This window comes from Micromys minutus (assembly GCF_963924665.1).
Source record: "Micromys minutus genome assembly, chromosome: 6".
NCBI classification, from domain to species: Eukaryota; Metazoa; Chordata; class Mammalia; order Rodentia; family Muridae; genus Micromys; species Micromys minutus.
The window spans coordinates 22,257,996-22,285,320 of record NC_137975.1 but is presented as its reverse complement, the minus strand read 5'-3'; the positions used below and the strand labels follow the sequence as shown (position 1 = coordinate 22,285,320).

Sequence of the window (27,325 nt, the reverse complement as noted above, 5' to 3'; positions counted from 1 at the left end):
GGGAAGATGGTAGCTGTACACCAAACAGTGTGTTTATATATATATATGTGTGTGTGTGTGTGTGTGTGTGTGTGTGTGTGTGTGTGTGTCTCCTATATATATATGTCTCCTATATATAAGTGTGTGTATGTATATGTATATATATATATGTATATATGTATGACAGTAAAGATTTAATACCAAATTTCACAAAATATCCAACCAGTAAATGCGCTACTGAATTTAATAAAGAGTTCTGAAAGGAAGAAATACAATTGGTTGGTAAAAACTTGAAAGCAGTTAGACAACCTTAGACATGAGAAAAAATTCAAATTAACTGCTTTTGAGAGTCTGTATCAGCCCAGTTAGAACCACTATCAGCAAGGAAATAAAGTATCTTCATGCTGATGAAGATACCCTGGAAAAAAGAACCCATGCACACTTGTGATGAGAATTCGAATGGTGTCACACACTCACTACTAAAACCTGATTGGTGTTTCCTACTAAAATGGAAAATATAACTACCACACTAACTATACCACCCAGGCCTGCATCTCAAAACTCTAAGCCAACACAGCATGGAAACTCTTGTATGTTCATGTTTATTGTACTAGTAACAATGCACAGGGAATGGAACAGCACAGCATCCATGAGCAGAGAAGGGTGAAGAAAATTAGGTGTACATGCACCATGTACCAGTAGAGAAAAGTTAACTCTTTGTTGTCAAGAAAAATTTTGGCAACAGGGGAAACATAATCAATCAAAATGTAGACTCATGGAGCCCAGTCCCAATGGATAGATCTACAAAACACTCCAGCTCCTGACACCCAGGGAACATGGAGGAACAGAGGGTGGGAAGACTGTAGGAGGATGAGGGAGTTTGCCATGAGGGTGTGTTTCCCAGAAATATCAGAAGCTACACCTCAAAAGTCTCAGCAACATGTCTTTTCAGAGGTGAGCGGAACAAGGATGACACCAATGTTCAAGACAGAATAAATGGGCGAAAATCCTGAGGCCCCAGACATATACAAAGAACTATAGGCAACTGAGGCAAGTTGGGAGTGGGAGAGATAGTTCTCCCCAGGGAAAAGCGCCTCAATTTGTTGTCCAGTGCTAAATGATTATCCCTGAAAACATACATATAAATAAAATTAGACAGATTCAACAGGTTATATTTAGGAATACATTTACACAGACACACACACACACACACACACACACACACACACACACTGCCAGCAATCACAATTTAGTAAAAAGGAGGCCATGAATTTGAAGGAGGGTGGGGTGGAGTATATAGCAGGGTTTGGAGAGAGAAAAGAGAAGGAAGGAAAGTTGTAATTAAATTATAATCTCAAAAATAACAAAATGCAAAGCAAAAACAAGAAGAATGTAGAGAAATGAATACAAATGGAGATTAATTAACATTAACCAAAGTTAGCCAGAGTTAGAAAGACAAATCCAGCAATTTCAGAGGTCCTAAGTTCAGTTCCCAGTAAGCATATAGTAGCTCACAACTACTTGTAATGAAATCTGATGCCCTCTTCTGGTGTATCTGAAGACAATGATAGTGTACTCACATACTGTAAATAAATCTTAAAAATAAATAGAGCTAGGTATAAAACCTAAGACCTGTATATACCAGATAAGTACTCTACCTAACCCTAAAATGTTCTTGCTATTTTTGTGCAAATGACTAGATCCCTGTGACTTTAATTAACTGCAGCTTCCCCTCATTATGTAGGTCTCATTTGTCCAATGATTCTGCAGTTTCTCATGATCTCCTATTCACTGACACAAATTAATATTCTCTTGTTATCCTATATTCTGTCTTATATTGTCAGGGTTCTTTCTTTTCCTTCCTTCCTTCCTTCCTTCCTTCCTTCCTTCCTTCCTTCCTTCCTTCCTTCTTCCTTCCTTCCTTCCTTCCTTTCTTCCTTTCTTTCTTTCCATCTTTCTTTCTTTCTTCCATTTTTTCTATCTTTCTCTTTCTACTTTAACATATGCTAGGGTCATCTTGGAAGAAGAAACTTTAGTTAATGAATTGCCAACATCAGATTAGTCTGTAGGTAAGTCTATGAAAACGTTTTATTGTTTAATGATTAATGTGGAATTGTCAATCTTTCGGTTGGTGGTGCCATCACTGGGCAGGTGACCCCATTATTGTATAATAAAAATATCTGAGCAAAGCAGAAGTAGGAAGCCACATTTTTTCATGATCTCTGCTTTAGTTCCTGCCTCTAGATCCTCGCCTCAAGTTCCTGTCTTGGCTTCTCTTGATGAGCTATAAGCCACAAGCCAAATAAACCTTTTACTCCTCAACTTGGCCTTGCTCAGTGTTTTATCATATATGTAGAAAGAAAAGTAAGGTGGTTGTGTGGAAGATTTGTTAATTGTGACATGGTCATGCTATAAAAGGTGTGGTAGTAGAAAACATGGAGATAAATAAGGCATGTTTTTCTACTTTAAGGTAAGCCTCAATGTTTGCATGCAATTCATTTTTGAAGGATGAGTGGTTATGTACAACAGGTCCCTTACTGCTCCCTTTATGTTTTAAACATGTAGCAAATCAATAGGTTTGATAGAGAAATATTTGGAGATTTGAGAAATAAATTGAAGTTGTATTTTTATGAACAAAAAATGAGGCTTAAGCAGTTATTCATCCCACAGATGAAAAACAATCTTCTAGAAAATCGACATGGTATCTGACACCATTAATGTACTTGCAGCCACCCAGAAATACAGCTCTGATTTGCTATGTATCAAAAGTCTCTTGAGGATTACATCCACAGTTTTCATATTTATGAGGATAATACAGCAAAACAGAGCATCTGTCAGATTGTTGTAAACTACTGGTCTGAGGTAGTTCATATTTCAACATGAGATTACAGCACATTTCTTTCGATGATGTCACATCTTTATGAAGCTGGTTATCATTGCTCACTGTGATGAAAATCAATAGAAAGCAGGAAATGAGGTGCTAGTGGCCAGTTTCATTCTCAGGCCTGGAAAGCTGCAGGAACCCACAGTCACTTAGGAGTCTAGAAATGTGAAAATTGTGGTTGTTAAAAGTTAAATAAAGAAGCAATTTTCTCTTAATTTATTGGTGCTTTCTGTTTTTTTAAAAAAAGCTCTACTTTCTTAAGCCATGGATTATGAAGATTTTGTTTCTGGCATGGGTAAATCTTAAATAAGTTTAGAATTAGCATGGGGATGTCAAATGTGGTAAAGGTGTTACTGGTGATCTGAGGGTTCATGACCCATGGAAGGTTGGAAACCTCTAATCATAGAGCTCGCTTTCTGATGCTGATGATCCTGTAAACCTCTGGGTTTTTCTTTATAAACAACAAAGGAAGGCCAAGTGGAACTTTAAGAAATGTATTTGATCTATCTATACATGGACCCATATGATAACTGGGCTTGTGGTTAAATACTCTGTTTTCTTAGTTCCCCAGTAACTCAACAGTAAACTTGGGAATAGTTTTAATTAGGTGGTCAAGTATCAGATGGATCTACCAAGGATTAATTCCCACTTTTATAATGATATTTATGAGGCTAGACTTTTGTAGAGATGGAAAAACATACCCACCAGAAGGAACCTTCTAGCAATTGAGTTCTGGAAAGCCCAGGTATAAGGAGTTGCAGGGAGCTAGTTCATTCTGCTTGTGAAGGGCTTCATGCATACAGTATGAAGTGCTATTTTTGAATCTGACCTACAGATTAATATTTATCTTTAGGCCTAATTAATTCAGAAGAATTGTTAAAATAACCTTGAATCTTTGGGACAGCAAATTATCCACTATGTTCCTGGATTAAAATTCTTCTAAGTGAGTCCATATCTGGTTTGGCCTTCCTCAAATTGGAGAGAAACAAATATCTAATCAAACATAAGCAGTAGCAGAACACTATGTGCACCAACATATCAGTTGGTTGGTGAAGCTTTATTGTAGCTGGGTCACATTAACATCCTTGTTTTGATGTTGGAAGACTAGGGGTGGCCTGACCTTGTCATTTCACTCCACTGTTTGACAGCCTGCAGCCGTCTATGACATTAAGGTTACAGTATGAATTCCTCACTATGGCAGTGCACTGAATACTATCTATTTCTATTCTTCATTTAATTATTCTATAGACATTCCTTTGCAACTTGTCTTAGCCAGGATTTCTGTTCCTGTGTACAACATCATGACCAAGAAGCAAGTTGGAGAGGAAAGGGTTTATTCAGCTTACACTTTCAGCTTGCTGTTTGTCACCAAAGGAAGTCAGGACAGGAACTCAAGCAGGTCAGGAAGCAGGAGCTGATGCAGAGGCCATCGAGGGATGTTACTAACTGGCTTGCTTCCCCTGGTTTGCTCAGCTTGAACCCAGGTCTACTAGCCCAGAGATGGCACCAGCCACAATGGGCTGGGCCCTTCGGCCTTGATCACTATTTGAGAAAATGCCTTATAGCTGGATCTCATGGAGACATTTCCTCAACTGGAGCTCCTTTCTGTGATATCTCCAGCTTGTGTCAAGTTGACACAAAATCAGCTAGTATAGCTCTCATCCTATGCCAAAGATTTCAGATACTTTAGTGAAGAAAATTAAGATCCTTGTACTAAAGGGGTTAATGTCTCAACATGATGACAAAATGAACATGTACAATAAATAACAAGTTTAGGTTGAGAGAGAAACAGAGACCAAGAGACAAAGAGCCAGAGCCAGAGAAAGAGCCAGCCAGCCAGCCAGTCAGCCAGCTACACTAACACAGACACACACACACACACACACACACACACACACACACACACACAGAGAGAGAGAGAGAGAGAGAGAGAGAGAGAGTGCAAAATATGGGAAAGGCTAGTGCTGACCAGAAGCTGCCAATTATGTTTTTTGTCAGCAGGAAAAAGGAAAGGGGCCATAATTGTTATTTATTTATATAGTCCAGAGGTACTTTCAACTGTGTGGGCCATAGGATTTCAGATACAAGGATTCACACTGTGCCTGGGATAAAGGAAGCCACAGATAACCTCCAAGTGAGTGGGATTGGCTGTTCTCTAATTGAACTTTAGTACAAAAATAAGCTCCTGAACCTATTCAGAATTTTACAAAATATATACAAAAAATTTTCTCCTGAACAATCACGTTTGCACTGCTGGATTGCAGTATTAAATCCTCTTTGTTGGGGTACCTTACTGAGAAAGAGGATTTGCAAACATCAGGCTGTCTTCCTGAGTCTACACTGCCATTCTTACAGGTTTTCACTCTCTGTAGTGAGCATCAAGTTTGGTCCTATTTTTGCCATTGACATTAGTTGGACTTGTGTCATTGTCCACCTGCCACACTTTCCATAGATTATGGATTTCCCTCTTCATGTAGCTGTATGCTATATGTCACCATGCAAAACATTATCTTAATGACATTTCCAACAACTATATCTAAACCACTGTCCCCTACATAAATTTTTCCTGATCCAATTGGTCAGTGTGGTCTTAATTGTGACATTTTCACAATGTAAGCATGTCTCCTTTATGCTTTGGTTTTATATCCCTTAAGTTTTATGAAAGTAGCCATTAGATCTCTTGTCTAAGTTTTGAAACTAGGCTCAGAAAATATTTAGAAAGTATTTAGTGTACAGTAAATATTTCATAAACCTGTTGGATAGATGAAAGTTAATGCCATTTCTGAACAGTTGGCCAGCATTCAGTTAATAACAACATTTTGTTACTATGAAAGTTGTAACTAAAATCTGAATTTTCCAGGGAAGCTAGAAATACATATGTTTATGTGAAATTTCTAAGTTAAAAAGTTAATCGAAAAGTAAAAAAAAAAAAAAAAACATTTTTCTTGTCAAAATTAGTATTTCTACAAGCTACTTACCTGAGATGTGTGCTGTATACTTTCAGTGATATAAAATTGAATTTCTTCTGATCTTAACCATTAAAGCTGACTTTACTCTTTTAATAATTTTTGTACATACAGTATATTTTATCATAATCTTTCTCCTTAGTCAACTCCTCCCAGCTTTTCTCCTTATCAATCCAACCTCATATTCTTTTACTCCCCTTTTTTCCTCCCCTCAAAAGAACCAAGCCAATCAAACAAAACAAGCAAAGCTCACAGTAAACAAACAAAAGCACACACACACACACACACACACAAACACATGAATGTCCAAAAGCACAACACAACACTACAAAACCCATGATGGAGTCTGTTTTGTGTGTGCCAACTACTCTTGGGTCTTTGGCCTGCCCTGGAGCGTGGTTGATGTTTTTGGTAACACTCCATTGAAGAAATCTGATTTCTCTTTCCCAGCAGATAACAGTTGTGAATAGACCCCTGTGCACTTCCCCTTCTCTGTGCTCAGACCCAGTCTGGACTGAGTTTGTACACGCCTTGTTCATGCTGCCATGTGCATTCTACCACAGTCTCTGTGACTTCATATGTGCTTCAGGCTCATCATATCTGGACAGTTTCCTTGGAGTCACCAAGCACTTTGGCTTTTCCAACTCCTCTTTCTGCCTCCTCATTCTCATAGGTCCCTGAATGTTAAGTGGAGGGATTCAAGAAAGACATCTCATTTAGAGCCCAGTGCTTCAAAATCTCTTACTTTCTTTCTGCACACTATCAAGCTGTGAGTCTCTGTTAGTTACTATCTACTACAAGGAGGAGATTCTCTCAGGAGGGATCAAAGATGCACTGATATATGGGAATAGCAATATTGCTTTAAGATTCATGTAATTGCTTTGTTCCCTTTGACAAATAATAGTATTGAGCGGAAAGGTGACATTAGATAATATAAGGCCAATAGCCACTTAGTGTAGCATCATTTGTCTTCAGACATATACTTTATATTCAAGAGAACTACATATATTAAAATACGTTTTATTTTTTAATCAGTATACTTAATTTACATAAACTGTTCATATACCTGGTGAATAAAATTTGGAAACTGATATCAGCTCGTGGGATAGCTTTTATTGGCAATGCTTGATTGTCTTTACCACAGCAGGGTGGAGCTCCAGTCTTTGGATCTATGTGGCATAATTGTAAAGTACTATGAAAGTTAGAAAAGACTAGATTTTATTGATTCAGCAGCATTCCTCTGAGCACCGTGCCTATTTTTGTCAGATGTTCAATAAATATGTATTGTTTTAATAAATGAATAGAATCTATATTGACAATGATATGTGGAAAGTGTGAATAAACTAAAAATCAAACCATTTCATGTCATTTGTATTATTAAAGAAACAATTTTACCCGAGCCAGAAATGTCGAAAATCTAGTATTTTAATGCAAATTCAATATGTATTATAATAGTTGAATCTGTAATGAATGAAAACATGTAATGTCCCAATCCTGAATGTGGTATAAAGTGTTAGTCACAGACAATATTTTTGTCATGTTTACTGAATACTAAGATTTTATGCTATCAGTAAGCATGCTAAAATATCATGTTTTATCTCCCACTTTTGGTTTTAATTTATATTCCTGTCAAGAGTCACATGGGTAGTGAAAGGTTAGTCTCCAAGTTAGGCTCTTTTGCTTCTGGCATGGCTGATATTTCAGAGAATCTAAATAGTGAGAGGCCAGCTCTGAGGGTGTTGGTAGGAAGGTAATCTCTTTCACTTTATGTTTCTGGTAAAACTTGGCAGCACTGGTGAAGAGGATTATCAAAGTCTTGCCTATCTGTTGGACAGTTAACAGCTGTCACCATGTGAATTAAAACCCCCTATTTTGTTCCTTCACATCTTTCTGTCTTTACCAATTTTTTTTTAGTTCTTTTGGGTTATTTACATATCAATGTTTCCAGGGTTACAGTAGTCTGTTGGTATGATACCATCTGGGTCATAAATCTTCCTTCCATGTTTCTCAGTCTCTGTGATTGATGCTTGTATATTGGTACCGTTGATAATATTGAGAAACCGGGGCTTCTTTTTCTTTATCAGTGATTTTATGTGTCAATCTTTAAAATGTCGGTACGGGGAAATGAGTATTAAATTGTTTTTGTCGAAGCGCAGGGCTTTGGAAGTGAATACATATAAAGCAGTCACTGTTACAGTCTCTTGAGCACTTTATTCATTATAAAGGTAAATCCATAGCACACAATGGCACCTTCTTCCTTCCAACATCCGGGATTACAAAGGATTAGCTCATAAAATGGCCTCAGCTTTTAATGTGTTGTTTTAGATATTATTGAAACCTTATAAAAACAAGACTCGCTACAAACAGGATCGGTGTTCAATGTATATTAAATGAGGTCAGATAATTAAATTCAAAATAATTTATAAATATTCAGATAAGAAAATCGAAATTACAAAAGCATATTTTGGTCAACATTAAACTGAATTACAACTGCGTGTGATTAATGCTGGATCTACACAGCTAAGTTTTTGTTAAAATACAGTTTTAGTTATCAAATAGTTCACCTCATTCTCCAGTACATTCACCTAACTTCTTTTCTAACACTCGGTACACACTTCATCCAGAAACTATCCATTTTACTCTAGACCTGCTGTAATGCACACTCTTCTGTCTCAACAGATGCGGCCCACAACGTGCCACTATCCTCTGGCTACAAAATAAAATACATTATTTAAAGGTTAAAAACTCAGAGAACTTCTGAAATGCTAACCCATTCTCTCTGTGTTCATGAAAATAGGCAATCCAATTTGCAAGTTTTCGAACCAATGTAAACTCTAGAAAACTCATGTTGAAGTATGGGAATAAGGACTGTGCACTAATATAGTGCGTAACAATACAGTGTCAGACTCGCCATTCACAGTAAATGCCTCGATTGGACTTCCCTGTGGATTGTCAATATGCGGCTGAGGATCAAGTTTACTCAAGTCTGTGCGAAATCCTTCAGGGTCTCTTCCTCTCATTTTCCATCAGGAAGAGGAGGGTTTTCAGGCCTCTTGGGAAAACCGAAAAAGCATAACACACCCACAAACAACTTGAAAAACAAAATGGCAGACCCAGTAATCCTTGACTCCATGTCCAAATGAAGTTGGGACACTATTACTTTTGCAGTATTTGTGTTCTGCCCAAGGTATCGCATTGTGAGATTCCTCAAAGAACTGAGAAGTCTGAGAGCTACAAAAGAGAAAGCATTTAAGGCAGCAGTTGATGTCTACATTTGGATTCCTTTTTCAAGTTACATGTCCAAGTCTCCATCATAGGCCAAGGTCAGTGGCTTCTGATGGCGAGGTGTGCTTTGATGTGGTTTTGGCTTCTTGCTGCAAAGGAAAAAAGATTTTTTTTTCAGATAAAGGTAATAGAGCTTCAACTGCCAAAGACAAACTTGAAGACTGGGAATTCAAGTGGGAAAATTAGAAATGATTCACTTATCACTTTGTATTTGCTTTCTCTCTTGAATTGGCCATGCAACTATTATCAAAGGAGATATAGTTGGTGAAGTGCACTCTGTAACCATTGTGTGAACCTCATAGTTCATACCCTCCGAAGCTAAGCTGACTCCAGCTCCACTGGGCCCGTAGTATAGGAGTATATGTAGCCAGCATGATTAGAAATTGCAGGGTTTTGGTATATGCTTTTATTCACCAATTTAATTCTTTTTAAATCCACAGCCTTTTCAAAATATTAAAAATGGTTTAGAGTATTGAGGAGAGGGGTCATTTTCCGTATTTGTTCTTGTTACACACATGAAGGTGAATATCTGCTGCTCACTAATTCCTAAGCTACCATGACCTCCACATCCCAGATGTTTAACATTTAAGCAGCTGGAGCAGTCAGACTCCTGTGCCTTACTCTGGCTTGAAAACTGTTATTTATTTGTCTGTCAACCCACTGTAACCTAGCAGAACAAGTTCACCACTTGTAGGTAAGACCATCCTCACCCTGCCTTACCTGTAAATGGCAAGTCTGTCCTGCAGAGGGAGGCTTTTTTTCCTACACATAAAACCCTACATGACAAATCATGTGGAGACCTGGCACCCACTTTCATTCTTTTTCTTATTTATAACTGGAAACTTGTCTTTTCTTCTTTTACTCTGGCTCTGTCATATCTTCTGAGGCTGGCTCTCTTCTACCTTGTCCTCATCAGAGCCCCCCTTCCCCTCCCTCCCCGTCTCGTTCCCCAACTGCTGTGGCATATAGCATACACCAGCATCTATTATTCATTTTTATTCAGCACAGACTGAGTGCCAAGCCTGTGCTGAGCATTTTATATTTATTCTTCAATAAGTCCCAGAACTACTTTGAGAGGGAGGTACTTGTTAGAAGCGACATTCTTCTTTGCCTGGGAAAAGTGAATTGAATTTTATACCCAGACCAAATTTAAATTAAGACGAAACATTTTAGTTTATAAATGGCAGTAGTAGGATTTACTACTGTGTCATCTGCTGTCAGCCGTATCTGTCACGGGAGCATCTTTATCACTGTGCAGTGTCCCCTGCTTCCCCTCTTCTGTTCCCTGGCAACTGCTAATCAACCTTCTGCCTCCATGAATCTCTTGATATGGATATATCATACCAATGCAGTCGACCAGCTGTGGCCTTGGTGTCTGGCTTCTTTCACCCAATGGTTAAAGTGGTGAATTTTCTGTTATCTGAACAGATTTGAAACTGAAAAGTTTGACAGAACCAGTCATAGGAAGAATATTTTAAGGATAATGTAAGATGCCTACATTGTAATTGAAGGAGCAAAATTAATTTTCCCCCGATTGATGTCTGACGCAAGCCATGTGAGCTAAAGAGATAAAAGCAGTTTCTGAAACCCTACTGAATGGAACAACATATCTTAGGGGCTCTCACCCAGCATCTGGCATGCAGTGGGATCCCGCTGAGGATCTGCTGAGCACTCAGCCCAGGCTGCAGGCAGAGAAGCTTGGGGGAAACAGCAACTTGATTTAGAATCTTTTGCAGAGAGAGCCCAGGCTTTAGCTATTCTGCCTTGCAGGCCCTCTTTAGTTCTCAGAGCTGTATTGAATGCTCTTAGGTGAAGAAGAGTGAGATATGGGCCCCGGGGAGTGAAGGCAAGGAACAGCAATGACTAGATTTGTATGAGGAGCTAAAATCATTGCCTCGGAGACATGTAAACTTGACTAGGTTCTCTGAGTGGGACCTCAAAATGTACATGGAGGTTTTTAATGTCTGTGCCCATATGTAAATTTATTAGCACGGTGTCCAGTGGATAGTGAGGGCCAGGGACCTCAGTGGGCCATCATGGCCTACAGTCACTGAGGTTAGAACTTTGTTCTCTGTCATTCATCCCATGGTGTGTAATCCATGAACACTATAAGGCCAAGGTCTCAACTGTGAATATGTAAGATTTGTGACCTTTTGGAGTATTTAAAACAAATGAAATTCCTCCCTAATGGCAATCTGGGAAATCTAGAACTCAGACCCTTGAGCAGCTGTGCTTTAAAAACACCCCTAGACCAGTTAAAAAGCCTCCTAGAAGGGAGGGTGCATGTGGCCTCCAGGTGAAAAATCCAACAGTTAAGAGGCCCATATCTGGAGTTCTTGACTTCCTTTTCTTCTGCTCTACTGGAGCATGACTTCTTTAAGATAATGGTTTATTCTTCTTTTCCTCCCTAAACTCCAATTTTAGGAAAAGCATGGTCACTTTTCTCCCTCAAGCAAAATCAGAAACCATAACGGCTTATCAATAAGTCAAAACTGCCAGCACCAGTGTGCAGCCCTTACACATTTCCCCCCTGTTGAGCCTGACAGAGTGCTCTGGACTGCCAACTGCCAGCATCTTACACAGTCACAAGAAGCATAAGACCATTCTGTAGTCCCAGCTGGGAGGGATCATCATCGTTTTACAGTGACCTCTTTCAAGGATATATGAGTTTTAGCGAAGAATAAGAATGCATTCATCCAGGAAAGCAGACTGACAGGCAAGCTGCTGCCCCTTTCAAGAGTCTTGGAATGTAACCCACAAGGAATAACCCTAAGCAAGCTAATGTTGCATCGTTTGGTGGGAGCAGGGGATACTTTTAATTGGACAGCTATCTTTGAGAGACAAGCCTCTGGAAGCCAGGGTAGCACTCTCAACTGGGGATGAAGAATCTGTTACCAAATGTGTTGCTAGGATGGACATAGTTACCCAGAGTGTCTTCTAGACACTCTGTCTAGGTTAATCAGGACCTCACCTGATAGACAACTTGAGCAAATCATTATCTGGTGTTTATTCCCAGGAGAACCTGAGAAAGGGAGCCATTCAAAATTCCCAACACTGATGGCAGATGCTTAGAAGGTCCCCATGGAAAAGGGTGCTTAGGGAAGCTGTTTTTCTGCTTTTGTCAGAAGTCCTCCCAAGTTTTATTATAGACTGCTTCCAGCTAATATATAAGTCTAAATCTTGGCATATGGTAAAAAAAATTCTTACCATAAATTTTTTATTTTGGCGGAAAGTATAACATCTCCAAACTGCCATTCTTTAAAGCTCCTGCAAGCCATCTGCTGGAAGGAGCTGCCATAAAAACCTCTATTTGGGTTTCTTTAGGCAGCTCCTCTGAGACAGTGAAAAACATGTCTCTGCAGGGCTGTGGCTTGCTCACCTGTAAAATGTTGGATGCCTAAGATGGAAACCTAGGACATCACACTGAATGTGAGAAGCCTGCATGATTTTTCAGGAAAGAGGACATGTAGGAGCAGCCCGTATTTGGGGGTTGGCCAAATCCAGAGTTGATTCTACAAGTCATGTGACCAAAGAAACAGTCAGCTAACTGCTCTTTAAAACAGGAATGATAACAATAATCTTGTGAGACAATAATGGGGATTAAGGAACGAAATTTTCATGCAGTATGTCTATGCCTGATATAAAAAATTTAACTTTTACGTTTACACAAATCCTAAAATCTTAAAACAAAAATTCTTTCTATGAATCATATTATTTATTCATTCACTTTTCTAGATGTTCAATTGATAATGATTCAAATTTGTGGTATAAAAGAATCTATAAAACAGTGAATATAGTCTCCCCTCTAAGGTCTTTGGGGTTCTATAGAATACTGAAAGATACCTATGCTGGAGTCTACTCAGTCAGCATGAAGGAAACACCACAGGGCAGGAGACACAGACAATCATCCCAAGCTCTTAGAAAAGAAAAAAAAAGCTCAGAATCTGAGTTTTATTGGAAATGTGGGCTAAATTCCAGTAGCTGGTCAAACTTCATTTTTGATGAAGCAGTCATGAGGATGAAACTGTGAGAAATAACTTTGTTCTATAGAAAGGAGAATATAAATAACCACAGAGGACAAGCATCTGAGAAATGTGACTAGTCAGAGTTGGTGTTTGGTATAAAACATCCATAACAGCAACACAGATCCCAAGTGATGCTGTAGTCAACCATGTGTGTGGAAATGAATATGGTAGAGGAAAGAATGCACTTGATTGTCAATGGAGGGGCTGATGAGATGACCAAGTAGCAGGTGTAAAAGTACACACGAATGCTGTATGAAACTTACTACCATGAAATGAGAGGAGCCCATACTTTTGAGCTAAATATTGACATATGGCACACACTTTGCAAACTGGGTATATGATAAAGCAAACTGATTAAATACTTGAGTAAAATGTTTTTATTATTTAGTCTAAGTAGAAAAATACTTAAGCTTGCCAACTTTTAGAAGACACTTAGCCTTGTGAGATAAGAAGGATAAATTATTAAGGTCTATATAGCACAAGTTAGCCAGTCCAGGGTCCAGGGAATAGCAGAAGACGAAATTGAGAGTCATTTGGGTTTGGGTCATGAAAGACTTTAGGTATTCAGCTAAACAATGAAACATGACCCAACTTCATTAGTAAAATGTGACATTACTAATGTGTCCATAGGATGAAGAAGAAATGGTGTATGAATCTGAATGTAGGTTTTCTGTGGAACGTAACTTTGTCACTGAAACCGAAGGGAGACATTCTACTGGTATTTTGTAACTGGATCTTTTGAATAAGCATGGTTGCACACCCCTAGTCCCAGTGTTTAGAATCCCGAGTCTGGAAAATTAACTTGAGTTTAGATCATCCTGGTCTAATAGGGCCTAGGAGGGAGGGAGAGATGAAGGGAGGGTGGGATGGAGAGAGGAGCAAAAGAGATACAGAGACACAGACACATGCACACACACACACACACACACACACACACACGGTAGGGGAGAATCAGACACAGAGACAGAGGATGGGATTGGTCAAAAGCAATCCTAATAGTAGAATTTAGAATCCCTGAGCTTGAGCTTGAGGTTACATACAGTCTTATTACATATTTGCTGCTGAAAGAATGAACTACAGTTTAAAAAAATGTGTAAGTTGTAGGGAAGGGAGAAAAGCCATGAAGGAAATATTAATGGATCTGCGTGAATGTTTTTACATCTAGATATATTAAAAACTACATGCTAGTTTCTAATTTCTTGGGTATAAGGGTATTCTTGGGACAACAGTATCTAGATTAGGGATGAGGCTCTTAGTGTGGAGGATGTCGCTTGTTTTTCTATTGCTGTCCGGTCAACCAATGGACTGGAACCTTATTGTCTGCAACTTAAAGAACATTATCCTGAATACCTTGACTACCTTCATATTCTCTGTGACTTTTCAAATGTCCTGCTTTCTAACCTTTTCTGGTGGCAGGTACCTCAGAAAACTGCTACTCCTGGAAACGTCCAGGCTCACTCATGTTTGTTCATTGTGACCAGATGACCATGGTGCTTGCCAAACTGACCAACTGAAACATTTAAGCTGGCCCAGCCATTGGGTTACAGTGTTGGGGACTGCTGGAGACAGTACATTTCATTACAACACTCTGGAAATGCTAGCTGGCTAGAAATCTTATTTCTAGGAATTCAATCTTGATCACAACAGGTACCGAGAGGGAGAAAAGTCATCTGCTTTTCTTCAGCAATTTTAACTGACCCAAAGCAAAGATTTAAAGGTCCCTGTAGCTTTGGAAACAGAATTTAAAGATAAATATGCAGATTTGAGTCAAGATTAAAACCTGGATAAAAATTTTCAAGAAATATTCTATGATGAGCAATATAAATATCTCAGTTGAGAAGAAAAAACCCCAAAACACTTTGATCTCATAAGAAATATCCTTGAAAATGTTGCTTTGGAAGCTAATATCATATTATTCACATAATTTAAAGTATTCAGATTTATTTATGTGTATGTAGCCTCAAGAACTGCTCATCAACCAAAATATATTCTATGCAATTGGAGGAAACTAATGAGAATTTGCAGAGCAGGCAGCAGGACTAGTAGTCACTTGCAAAGTGGGGGCCCTGGAATTGACAGCTAATTAGACATGGATGTTTTAAATATTATCTGTGTTATTAAAAATGTATTAACAAGGGGGAACCAACTGGCTAATTTACCCTAACTTTTCAAAACAGGCCACATTAGGAATTGATAATAACTAAGAATTATTTTATATTTTGGATTATCTAAAGTCGTGTTCTCAGATTGGCAACAGATCAGAATTACCTGGGGAATTAATGTATGTAGAGAAGTCCTGGCCACAAAAGTAACTAACTTGGGTCCTTGGGTGTTGTCATCAGTGTCTAGAAGATGTCTTATGTGCATGATGGTAAACCCATGTTCCAAACCAAACACTAAGTGCATAAGTGCTAAGACATTGTTTGCCTTTTATATCTTCTAATACTAACCAAAACCCAAATAAAAATGTGCTATCAAGTGGTAACGGTATTGGCCAAGGTCCCATATTTCAACTGTTAGTTTCTCTTCCTGGAGATCCTTTCATTTTCATCAATGTTTTAAAAATACAGTTTTATTTTAACATTCCCCTGCCCCCAAAGACAGGGTGTATGTGATTTTTGTTCTCTGGCACTTACCAAACAAGATAGGAAGTAAATACTAGGAAGATCATGATAAGAAAACTGCCACCGGAAACACCATAAACCCAAATTTTTACTCGGCCATCTGTTGAAGACAGAAATAACACAGCAGCATGAGTTAGCACCTGGAAGTCTACAAGGAAGCATGGGAGTCTACAACATTTAGTCGAGGAAGCACATACACATGCATGCAGTAACCTGATGTTTGACAGCCAAGAGGCAACGACTAGTTGTAGACCTCAGATGGATGCCTAAGTAGCCGATTACTCAGAGGGAGAAGCCATGGTTTGGGGTGATCTGTGAGCTCCCCCAAGGAATCCAATGTTGGCCATACTCTCTCCTGAGCATCATGAGAATGTGGATTATTTATTAGAGATAATTATAACAACAAAAATTTAAGCCACACAACTGAAAAAGAGCAAGAAAAGCCACAGGTGATGTTTCAAAGGAGGAAGATGAAATAGTATAATTGTTCTAAAGCCTCAAAAAATTAAATAAATAATTAAGAAAAATAAATTATACATTAGGCCAGTTGGTGAAGACGTTTTAGATATGAACAGTTTATATCACTCCAATTTTCAACAAAATTAACCCTTAAAAACATAAGGTTGTTAGCTAAGTGTGGGAGGGACAGACCTGCAATTTCAGCACACGAGAGGGTTATTACAAGTCTGAAATCTTTATCTCAGGAAATGAACAGACATACGATACCTCTAAGGTTGTAACTACATTGCAGAAAATACATTTTCTGGCTAAATAATTTTTTTTTCACCTGAATTCACCAATGTCTATAGTTGCAAGCTACACATTGGTGATTGCTGTTAAATATAAAAGAGTAATGGCAGCAAAGAAGAAAATAAGGTAAAAAAAAAAAAAAAAAAAACTGAAATATATAACCCAAGCCCCCCACTGCCAATGTGACATACAGACATCAGTAATCGATCAAATTGACTGTAGGAGCTTTGAACTTGATTTAAGATGCTGAAAGTCTTATATGTCATATAAAAACACCACCAAAGTTTCTTACAACACAAAGGACAAGGACAAAAACCCTGCAGTTATAAAGACAACCTCACTTTTCCAATCATTCTTTTAACCTAAATGGATAGAGGACTAGGAAAGACCTCAGTAGGTCTTTCTGGTGAATGAAATTAGGTGAATTAAAAAATCAAGTGGGTTATCTGTCCATATTCTTCCTACTATGGACTTCCTTCCAAAGTCCAGGGAACATCATAGAAGAGATGAGACTAGCCCCACCCCAGAAAGGACTTTCTTGGAACAGTGTCTTCTGGACAGGACAGGACTTCTGCTTCTTTTTGCATTTTTCATTAGATATTTTATATATTTACACCTCAAAAGTTATCCACCAACCAAAAAGTACACATGGAAGGACCCATGACTCCAACCGCATATGTAGCAGAGGATGGCATCAATAGGAGGAGAAGCCCTTGGTTCTGTGAAGGACTTCTGCTTTTATTAACTCCAGGAACTCAGCAGCTCTGGTTGTCTATACAACAGATGATTAAGAGCAAGCCAATTAACATTCCATCAGGGAGAAGAGGGGCACAAAGCCCCACCCCACCTTCGGTGCTAGTAATAGGGGATGCTGGGAAGGGAGAGTCAGCTTTTTATTTCAAAGGCTATAAGTCAACCTGTTAGGTTGACCACACCACAGTGGATGTCCCCACAACCATATGAGGACACCTAGGCAGTACTAGCTGGGTTCTTTGGGAGATATATCTATATGCATATCTATATCTGTATCTAATCTATATCTATTTATATCTCTATCTTCAATATATCTATCACCTATATCTTCTATCTCTATTTCTATAATACAATAAATTTATGACCATTGTAGAAGAAAACATCATTTTAGATTTTATACCTATTGCAGTTAAATGAAGCTTAGTAGTCAAATAAATATTATGGTCTACCTGTGACTTCTTTTCTATGTAAAATGTATTTTGGGGGAACTAGGATTTTCATATATGTGACACAAATTGTTTCTGGCAATTTAATTTTCCCTCCATTTAGTGTGAGCATGTGGCTAACTAGATTTGTAAGTGGGCTGACAAAAGCAATTGTTAGCATCCCAAAGGAATGGCATTTCTCTGTGAAAGAAATATTCAGGTTCACCCCACACTGGGTCCATAGTGCACACTGTGCCATGTACACTAAAGTCTGGGTGCTACGGACAACCACTAGGATCTACTGTAAAAAGTTTCTGTTCAACATCACAGTTAAATCATACTTCAATTCACTACAATTTTTTCCTCAAGCCTCAACTAGAGACTCACTTGAGAAAGAGGTTCAGTGAGATTGTATATTTCTGTGGTCATAAACACCTTTTAAAAGGTGAAGAATGATGGTCCTGAAACACTGGTGACAAAATTCTCCATCCTGAACTTTTACATTGATGGTCTGAGTTAGAATGATCCTAACATAGACACAGGGTTCAGACTCCAAGATGGTCTAGTGCTTTCGTTTCACTGCAGATGAATGTGGTACATCAGAAGGTGATTTGGGGGTCAATTTAATAATGAATGTAATATATAAATGGACATTTGTGGCAGTATGAGACAAAATGTTCAAACTATTTAAAACAATGCAGGGTGAAAATGTCTTTCTGTAACCTTTCACTTCTCTCATGGAAGCTATCCCCATTGCAATGTCTGTGGGTCTTTTCAGTTTTGATGTACATGGGTAGGTGTCTGAACAGACACATGAACACACACACAAGCACACGAATGGACACAGCTTTAGAAATTAAACCTGTATGAGGAGTATTGTTTGGTTGCTAACTCTCTAGTTTTAATTACCTGGTGTCCGTGGATTGCTGATAGTCCTAGTTTACAGAAGCAGGTTTACCTCATTTCAATGTATCCATGAGATGCATGACACAGTTCACCCATGTTCCTGGCTTCACAATCTTCCATTTACTGGAGTCTTGTATGCCTCTACTCATTTGTTACAATAAGCTCCCATCATTTGTAACAGGAACCATCTGCACTCTTATGTGTATGTATGTGCAGGATGAACTCTTAAGAGAGAAATTTCAGATTGAAACGTGTGGCAGCTAAATTTAAAATGGCATCCTCTGTGTCCCCTGAGGGGCTGCTGCTTCAGATTATGCTCTTAGCATTAAACTGATCAGGCTAAAGCATGCTTTGGGGAGATTATTCTGTGGCCACAGCACTTAGCACACAAGTGTGAGGACTGGAGTTCAGACACCTAGTACTCACATACAAACCAGGCAGCAGCCATGGGGGCCTGACTGTAATCCCAGTGTGTGCAAATCAGAGACAGGAGACCCCCAGAGCAAGCTGGTTAGATAGACCAGCTGATCTGTAATCTCTACTTCCAGCTGAGAGCCACTGCTTCAGTTATTAAGTAGAGCAATGAAGGGATACACTTGATGACGACCTTGGATCCCCACATACATGTACACACAAATATATGAACATTCACAAAAATACATGTGCCCCACCCCATGAAAACATGCACATACATATGCTGGCATAGCACATGCAAACACACACAAAAATGTTGATATATCTTCATATATAGATCCACACACACATACATATATATATGCACATAGATTTAATATGTATTTATACATCTTCATGTGTGTGCATGCATATACATTTTACATGTGTTTATACACATGTACACATCCATTTTTATTTATTTATATATTGACACATATGCTTGTTTACAAGCACACATGATATTGTTGGTGCTTTAGTTAGATCCTATAGTCTATTTACAGATTAGAAATTAAGGAACTTTCTTTCTTTGTTTCTTTTTTCCTATGTTTCTCTATTTCTTTGTTTCTTTCCTTACTTCATCCTTTCTTTTTTTGATTTTTTTTGTGTGTTTTTGTTTTTGAGAAGTGTTTCTCTGTGTAGCTCTGGCTGTCCTGGAACTCACTCTGTAGACCAGGCTGGTTTCAAACTCCAGATCTGACTGCCTTCCCCTCCTGAGTGCTGAGATTAAAGGTGTTTGTCTGTGTGGAGATTCATTTCCTCGTGACCTTATTCTGAAATTTCAGAGATGAAAAGTGTACATGGCACATCATTCCCCTATTTAAATCTACCCCCGCTTTACTCTTAAAGCTATAATGCTTTTAAAATACCTTTGGCATAAAAGGAAACCAAAGGCTGAGTAAGATTCATTGCTCTTTCTGAGAAGCCAGTGTATAAACCTGTTTCTCCAACTGGGTTACACATCCTTTGCATCTGGGCTCTGGGCTTTGTTAAACCTGTGAACAGGAAACTTTAGGAATGAACCAAGGCTTCAGCTCAGAAGAAAAGTTTCCAGGGTTTGTCTGTTCAAGGTATGTCAGTCTTCCTCATCAGCTATGTGGCCGTGCCTGTTAGTTTGAAATGCTTCACTTTGGAAAAGAGATTAGTGTGGGAAGCACAGAGATGCTCAACCACTTCACAAAGTGGCACATGAGAAAAAAGTTTTAATCACCTGCATGTTGAAACTCACTCTTGTCACTTTCTGGTGTGACCCTGGTGAAATTGCCTCATGCTGCCAGTTTTGGTTTTCTTAATTTCTTCAAGGCTGATGGCATTTGGTAGGCATTCAGATGGCATTTAGCACATGTTCTTTCCTGTTCATAATAAACACTAATTTCTGAGCCCTAGGGGCTGGATGCTTGGCCCTGCCCAGGACAATTCTGCAAAGTGGGTCGCTATGCTGATTTTTATAGGTAAAGGAACCAAGACAGAGCTGTTGTAAAGTCACACTTGTTTGAAAGCGGGTGGTTCAAGCCACAATATTGAAAGGCCCACTTCTCTCAAAAACTTGGGTCTTCTTACCACTTCCCTAGTGACTTTAAAACCGCACAGGTCTGTGGGCATTTCCTGTAGGTTTCTATAATCTTATTCCAACTCCTCCTTTAATTTTATTTAAACCTACAAATCCAGTTATAGAAGCAGCAACAATTTACAAAGTAAAAGACATTTTCCCAAGATACTACCTTGTTCCTAGCTCAGTGCCTCTTAGACTAAGGATCGACAGGCAAACAAGCATTCATGAGAATGCCTTATGTTTAAATAGGACTGCACATCTTAAAAGCCCCGAAACTTGAGAAACCTTGAGCTAAACCACATCCTCCCTCCTTCTTTCCTTCCTTCCCTCCATTTCTTCCACGGTGAGAGATGGTCACAGCAAAAGCTCACCGGAATACCATTCGTATCCTTTATTCACGGCGGAAACACACCTGGGTCAAGAGGTTGAAGGGACCATCCTTTAAAAATATCATGTATCTTGGAGTTCACGGGCCTGTTTTTCCCAGAGAGAGTTTTCACGTCAGCTTTTTTGTCCTCTGAGCCGGGTACCTTCATGCAGTAATCCAGGAAGCCGCTCGATCTCATTATCTCCGTGTAACCCTTCTCACAGCCACAGACTCCGCCCTGCAGTACGGAAAGCACAGCTGTGGTTACGCAGGAGTTGTGCAAACGAAGGAAGAAGTATCCAAACACCAGCACAATCTCTTAATGCCTTTATGTCTTGGAAATTCAGGGGTTTCAGCAACAGGTTTACCAAAGGGATGAAGATCAAGTCCGCAATTTAATGTTCTGCATCCCAAAAGTCAGCATTAAATAACCTGCCCCATCTTTTATTTTTTGAAAATTTATTATTTATTATTTATTTATTTCACTTCTTCATTTTACATCCCATTCCCTTCTTTCTTCTGGTTATCCCTCCCACCACCCTTCCCCCATCCCCTCTTTCTCTTCTTCTCTGAGTGGGTTGGGACCCCCTCATCTCTCAACTCTTTGCCAGGACTTTCTAACACGCTTATAATTCAGACATTTCCCCCCCCAAAGATGACATCAAAGTTCTCTGAGAGTAGGGTGTATTATTAATATGGCATCTCTTCTCATTTAAAGATGCTTATGACATTTTATCAAAGTTTCATCTTCAACTTTCCCTCATTAGTTTTGGATGGCAGCCCACAGGTTTCATCTTTTCCTTCTTACTGCAAAGATATGCCACAAGGTTATGCAGACATTTCCTTTGAATTAGGTGATGCCTGAGTGCTATCATCACCCCAGACACGCAATGCCTTTATCACCCTGCACCATTGGTCCTGAACTAGTCATGACTGCCATTCTGCTTCTAGGTGGAAGGTCCAAGTGGAGAAAAGACACTTCACTGAAATCACATTTAAGGAAAACTTGCCATCTATCCATCTCCCTTGATTGCTCAACATTGTTGTAACTGGAGTGTCACATTACAACACATCCCTGCTTGACATCATGACAATGTGTTCTTTATATTTGCTTCTGTAGTTTCTGGTCATTCTCATGTCTAATGAGTATCTTGGACAAGCTGACTATGATGAAAGATGACAGACAAAGATTCCTATCTGTCTTGAGGAAGCAAATTAGAAAGTAATTCCTCTTAATCTAATAGACGGACACTGGAAAATCAGAGAAAAGAAAGGTGTGATTATCAGTCTTTATGATTTTGTTGGTATGGCTCCTTTCAGATAATTCACCTTCTGGCATTTTCTGAACAGAACTCTAACTTGTATAGCCACTTAAGCCAATCCTTACCCAACAGCTTTTGTCTTGCTGGGATCATCGGTTGTTGACTAAATTTGATTTTAAGGAGCAATAGCTACTGAAACTGAATAAGGCACCTTGATGCTCTACAAAAGGACAGATGGCAGCCAGGGAAGCCAGTGCCATGACCAACTACCCACAGTTCAGTGCAGGACAAAGTTAGAACAATGACCTGTATTTTCAGCTGATGGAAGTTATCACATGACGGTCTTATTGAAGCCATCTTTACAAGATGAATCTCATTTCTTAGTCTGAGAAAAGAGCTGTATCCAGTCAGTGGCAGGTGTCAAGGATTTAGGGGAGTGTTGTTTATGTTTTATTAAGTGTCCATAAGGTTGGGTAAAGGCAACTTATGTTTTGCAAACATTGTGAGGCCAAATAAATTTATTTCTTCTGTTTTATTTCTATTTTCTGTTGACCTACCCATGTTTTTGTAAAGAATTAACCCATCTTGAATTAGAAGAGTCATAAAATATGATTGAGTGTCTACATTACTTTCATGGCAGTGTTTTTTAGGATACACACACTGCAAGAAAAGACCTGCCTCTTTAAGATATACAAAACAGCTTTAAAATATCATATATGCATCGCAACTAGTAAAAGCCATTAACTACAATACCATGCACATTTGACATCAGTTCCCAAGCAGAACTATGTGGAAGAAATGGGGGATTTGAAAAAAGTCCAAAATTCCTGCTTTACAAAACAGAGATATATGCATGTATGTGTGTATGTACACCACACACACACCACACACCCAGGCACATAACATACACATATGCACACACACACACACACACACACACACACACACACACACACAAAGGTAAAGACACACAGCATTCTTCTTCTAGTTATAGTCATATGTTTAGCTTACATTTTAGCAAACTAAAAACATTGCAGTACAACAAATTTTACAAAATAAATGTTATCAAATAGAAACAGCATGTGCATATTTCCACACAGCCCAGCTGTATGAAATGTTTAAAATGGAACTCATACACACACTAACTAAAACCAGTTATTGGTAGATGGAACATTAATTAGCTGAAGGCAGATTGCTGTCTTGCCAATTGTTGCTCTCAAACCAAGTGTCTCTAGATGGCGATGTAGGCACATAAAATTACTACCCAGCCTTAGAGGTGCAGGATTCACACAGCATATATCTATAACATTGAAATTATAATGCCTGTAGGGGAGTCCAGCATGTAACTCACCTGTGTGCAGTAGGAGAAAGGTTTTTTGCAAGCTGGAATGCATTGCCGAATAGCAGCAGGGCGTGCCTGGGGAGAACAGCCACCTACAAAGAAAATATCATTGTTATTTGCAGGTTTATCTATGATAATCATATTTTTTCCTCTTCTGCCTCATACTGGGGACATAGTTACTCTTGGTAACATCATTATTATTTTATCATGACTTAAATGCACATGTCAGCTATGTGCTACAACCCCAGCTTAGTAATCACTCCAGGATCTCTTTAAAATGAGACATTTATAGCGGTTTTCCATGTTCATTGGCACTGAGAGTCTATCATGGGTCTATAATAGAGGGCAAAGCCTATGAATACCCAGATCAGTACAAGAATTGATGGCATCTCTATTTGGGTTCAAGAGTAGCAAACACAGCTGCTTAGAGACTCATTCAATGCATATATTCAAACATTAAGTTTCAGGATAATTATCTTGAGCCACCGGGAACAGCAGAGACCCAGGGACACAGGCCTGGTGAGACTGCGAAGCGATTAGCCGGGGTGCAGAGAGGTCTGGGCTGAGTGCTCGGAAAGCGCGCCCCCAACTCCCATTGGTTCAGGGGAGCAGGAAGTCTGCCATAGGGACTCAGTTTCCACCTGGAGGTCCCGTGTATGCAGAATAAATGCTCAGGCCATCTGCCACCTGGAACAGCAGAGATCCAGGGACACAGGCCAGGTACACTGAAGAGACGGGAACCAATCACAGACAACAAGATGGCAAGAGGAAAGCGAAAGAACTTACCCAATAGAAACCAAAACAACCTGGCAACACCAGAACCCAGCTCTCCCAGCACAGCAAACAGTGGAATGCCAAACATTCCAGAAAAAGAAGACTCAGACCCGAAATCATACCTCATGATGATGATAGAAATCCTTAAACAAGAACGGGAGGAAAAACATAAAGAAATAGAAGCTCTTAAAGAGGAAACAAGAAAAATACTCAAAGAAATCAAAGAACTAGGGGAAAACAGAACCAAAGAGATGAAGGAATTGAAGAAGGAATTTAAAATGGAAATGGGCACAATAAAGAAAACACTAAAAGAAATAAGCCTGGAGGTAGAAAACCTAAAAAAGAAATCAGGAATCATAGATGCAAGCATCTCCAACAGACTACAAGAGATAGAAGAGAGAATCTTGGGGGCCGAAAACAACATTGAAAACATACACAAAACAGTCAGAGAAGATGCAAAAGCCAAAAAGCTCATAACCCAAAATGTTCAGGAGATCCAGGACATAATGGGAAGACCAAACCTAAGGATAATAGGAATAGAAGAGGGCAAAGAATATCAACTAAGAGGCACAGTAAATATCTTCAACAAAATTGTAGAAGAAAACTTCCCTACCTTTAGAATGAGATGATCATGAGCATAAAATAATCCTACAGAACTTCAAATATAATGGACCAGAGAAGAAATTCTTTCCGACACATAATAGTCAAAACACCAAGTGCCCAAAGAAAAGAAAGAATACTAAAAGCAGTAAGGGAGAAAGGGAGACCAATCAGAATCACACCCGACTTCTCAACAGAGACTATGAAAGCTAGAAGATCATGGACAGACATCATGCAGACCCTCAGAGACCACAGGTGTCAGCCCAAGCTGCTATACCCAGCAAAACTTTCAATCACCAAAGATGAAGATACCAAGATATTCCAGGACAAAACTAAATTACACAATATCTGACGACAAACCTAGCACTACAACGAATTATAGGTGGAAAACTCAATACAAGGAGGGAAACTAAATCCTAGTAAAAACAAGAAAATACCTAAGCAAGAAAACCAAAAGAAGAAAGACACACAGACACAATTCTACCTCTAAAAGCAAAAATAGCAGGAAACAGCAACCACTATTCCTTAATATCTGTTAACATAAATGGACTCAATTCCCCAATAAAAAGACATAGACTATCAGACTGGATACATAAACAGAATCCAACATTTTGCTACATACAGGAAACTCATCTCAGAGACAAAGACAGACACTATTTCAGTCAGAATGGCTAAGATCAAAAATTCAGATGACAGCAGATGCTGGCGAGGATGTGGGGAAAGAGGAACATTTCTCCACTGTCGCTGGGGTCATAAACTGGTACAACCACTCTGAAAATCAGCCTGGTGATTCTTCAGAAAATTGGACATAGTGCTACCTGAAGACCCAGTTATTCCACCTCTTGGCATATACCCCAGAGATGCTCCAGCATACAACAACAAAGTCACATGCACCACAATGTTCATAGCAGCCCTATTTATAATAGCTAGAAGCTGAAAAGAACCCAGACATCCTTCAGTAGATGAATGGATACAAAAATTGTGGTATATTTACACAATGGAGTACTACTCAGCTATCAGAAATAATGATTTTATGAGATTCTTAAGAAAATGGGTGCATCTAGAGAATATCATCCTGAGTGAGATAACCCAGCCACAAAAGAATAGACATAATATGCAGTCACTGATAATTGGATACTAACCCCAGAAAGCTCTGAACACCCCAGAAACAACTTACATACTATATGAAGCTCAAGAAAAAATAAGGCCAAAAAGAAAAGGAAAAGAAAAATCATTACGTTTAATCTTTACATACCAAGAAAATTTTGACTAATTCGAGGTTACATCTTGTTTTACATGTACTTTATGCTCATTGTAACTAGTAAGATTTTAAGGCATACTATCAAACCTTAAAATCAAGTATTGACAAAAATGTATTCATATACTGTTATGCAAAAATGCTTTTACAATCTGTACATTTATCTTTGTTTTTTTAAAATAAAGTTGTTCAATTAATAAAAAAAGAGAAAGAAGATAATTAGCTTGAGATGTTGATGCGCTTAAGGGCAGTGTTTAAACGGTATTCATGTGATGTCAGTGGAATTTATAGGCTCCAGTCTTTGTAATGCAATCCTTGTGAACTAATTACACTTTATGGTGTGGCAGCCAGCAGAAAGGTTTCGGGCTCAAGGCTATATAGGAAGTGTCAGGCTTAGACATATCTGGGGAATGAAGCAGCTACATTGTCACTACTGCTCAAACAGTAAGACAAGTAACAGGCCCCAAAATTGAAAACAAACAAGACACAAAACCACTGCAGTCTAGAGGTGGAGGTAGCACCTGGAGTTGAAGCTGGTCATGTGGATTTCAGTGGTGACGACCTATTTTACAATCATGTTTAGAGAGAGGACATCGACTCTTTAAACCAGTGGTCTCCAGAGAGGATTACTCCAACTCACACAGATTATAGAACACAGTTTTAGATTTCAAGAGTGGAATTAGGCTCTAGTCCATTTACCAGGTGATACTTATGGCCCAAGCTTACGTGTCTGATGGCTGCATGCTGAGCACTGAGAAGGTCCACTGGGCTAGCACAGCCTACTACTGTGTAACTTCTTAACCCACTGTGGAGTAGGAGGCCTTTATTGGTTCCTGGGCAGACATGCTTATAGAGCCCTTGGTTTTAACAGCTTACAAAATGATAAAAAGGTAGCTCAAAATGAATGACTATATGAATGACACTGTAGACTAATACCAATAATGTGAAGGCATGGAAACAGGAAAAGGGGGTGGCTGTGGATCTCCAGCTCTTGCAAACTTCTCCCAGCTTGCAGAAGGCTGTGTTTATCATTTGCCTTACTAAAGAAAAATCAATGTCAATTTAATTTCCTTTGACAAGAGGACACCAAAAAAAAAAAAAAAATCTTTTAAATTATCGA

At 38.9% G+C, this 27,325-nt stretch overlaps 1 protein-coding gene across 1 annotated transcript in view; it reads right to left on the bottom strand.

Moving 5' to 3' along the window:
* Positions 1-9,121: 9,121 nt before the first annotated feature.
* Positions 9,122-27,325, bottom strand: part of THSD7B (thrombospondin type 1 domain containing 7B) — a gene marked incomplete at both ends in the record, with an annotated part of 731,038 nt that continues 712,834 nt past the window's right edge. Inside the window, 4 exons of the mRNA XM_080917661.1 lie at positions 9,122-9,203; positions 15,776-15,863; positions 21,015-21,207; positions 23,583-23,665. Coding sequence (XP_080773787.1) covers positions 9,122-9,203; positions 15,776-15,863; positions 21,015-21,207; positions 23,583-23,665 — 446 coding nt within the window. The remainder of the gene's footprint in view (positions 9,204-15,775; positions 15,864-21,014; positions 21,208-23,582; positions 23,666-27,325) is intronic.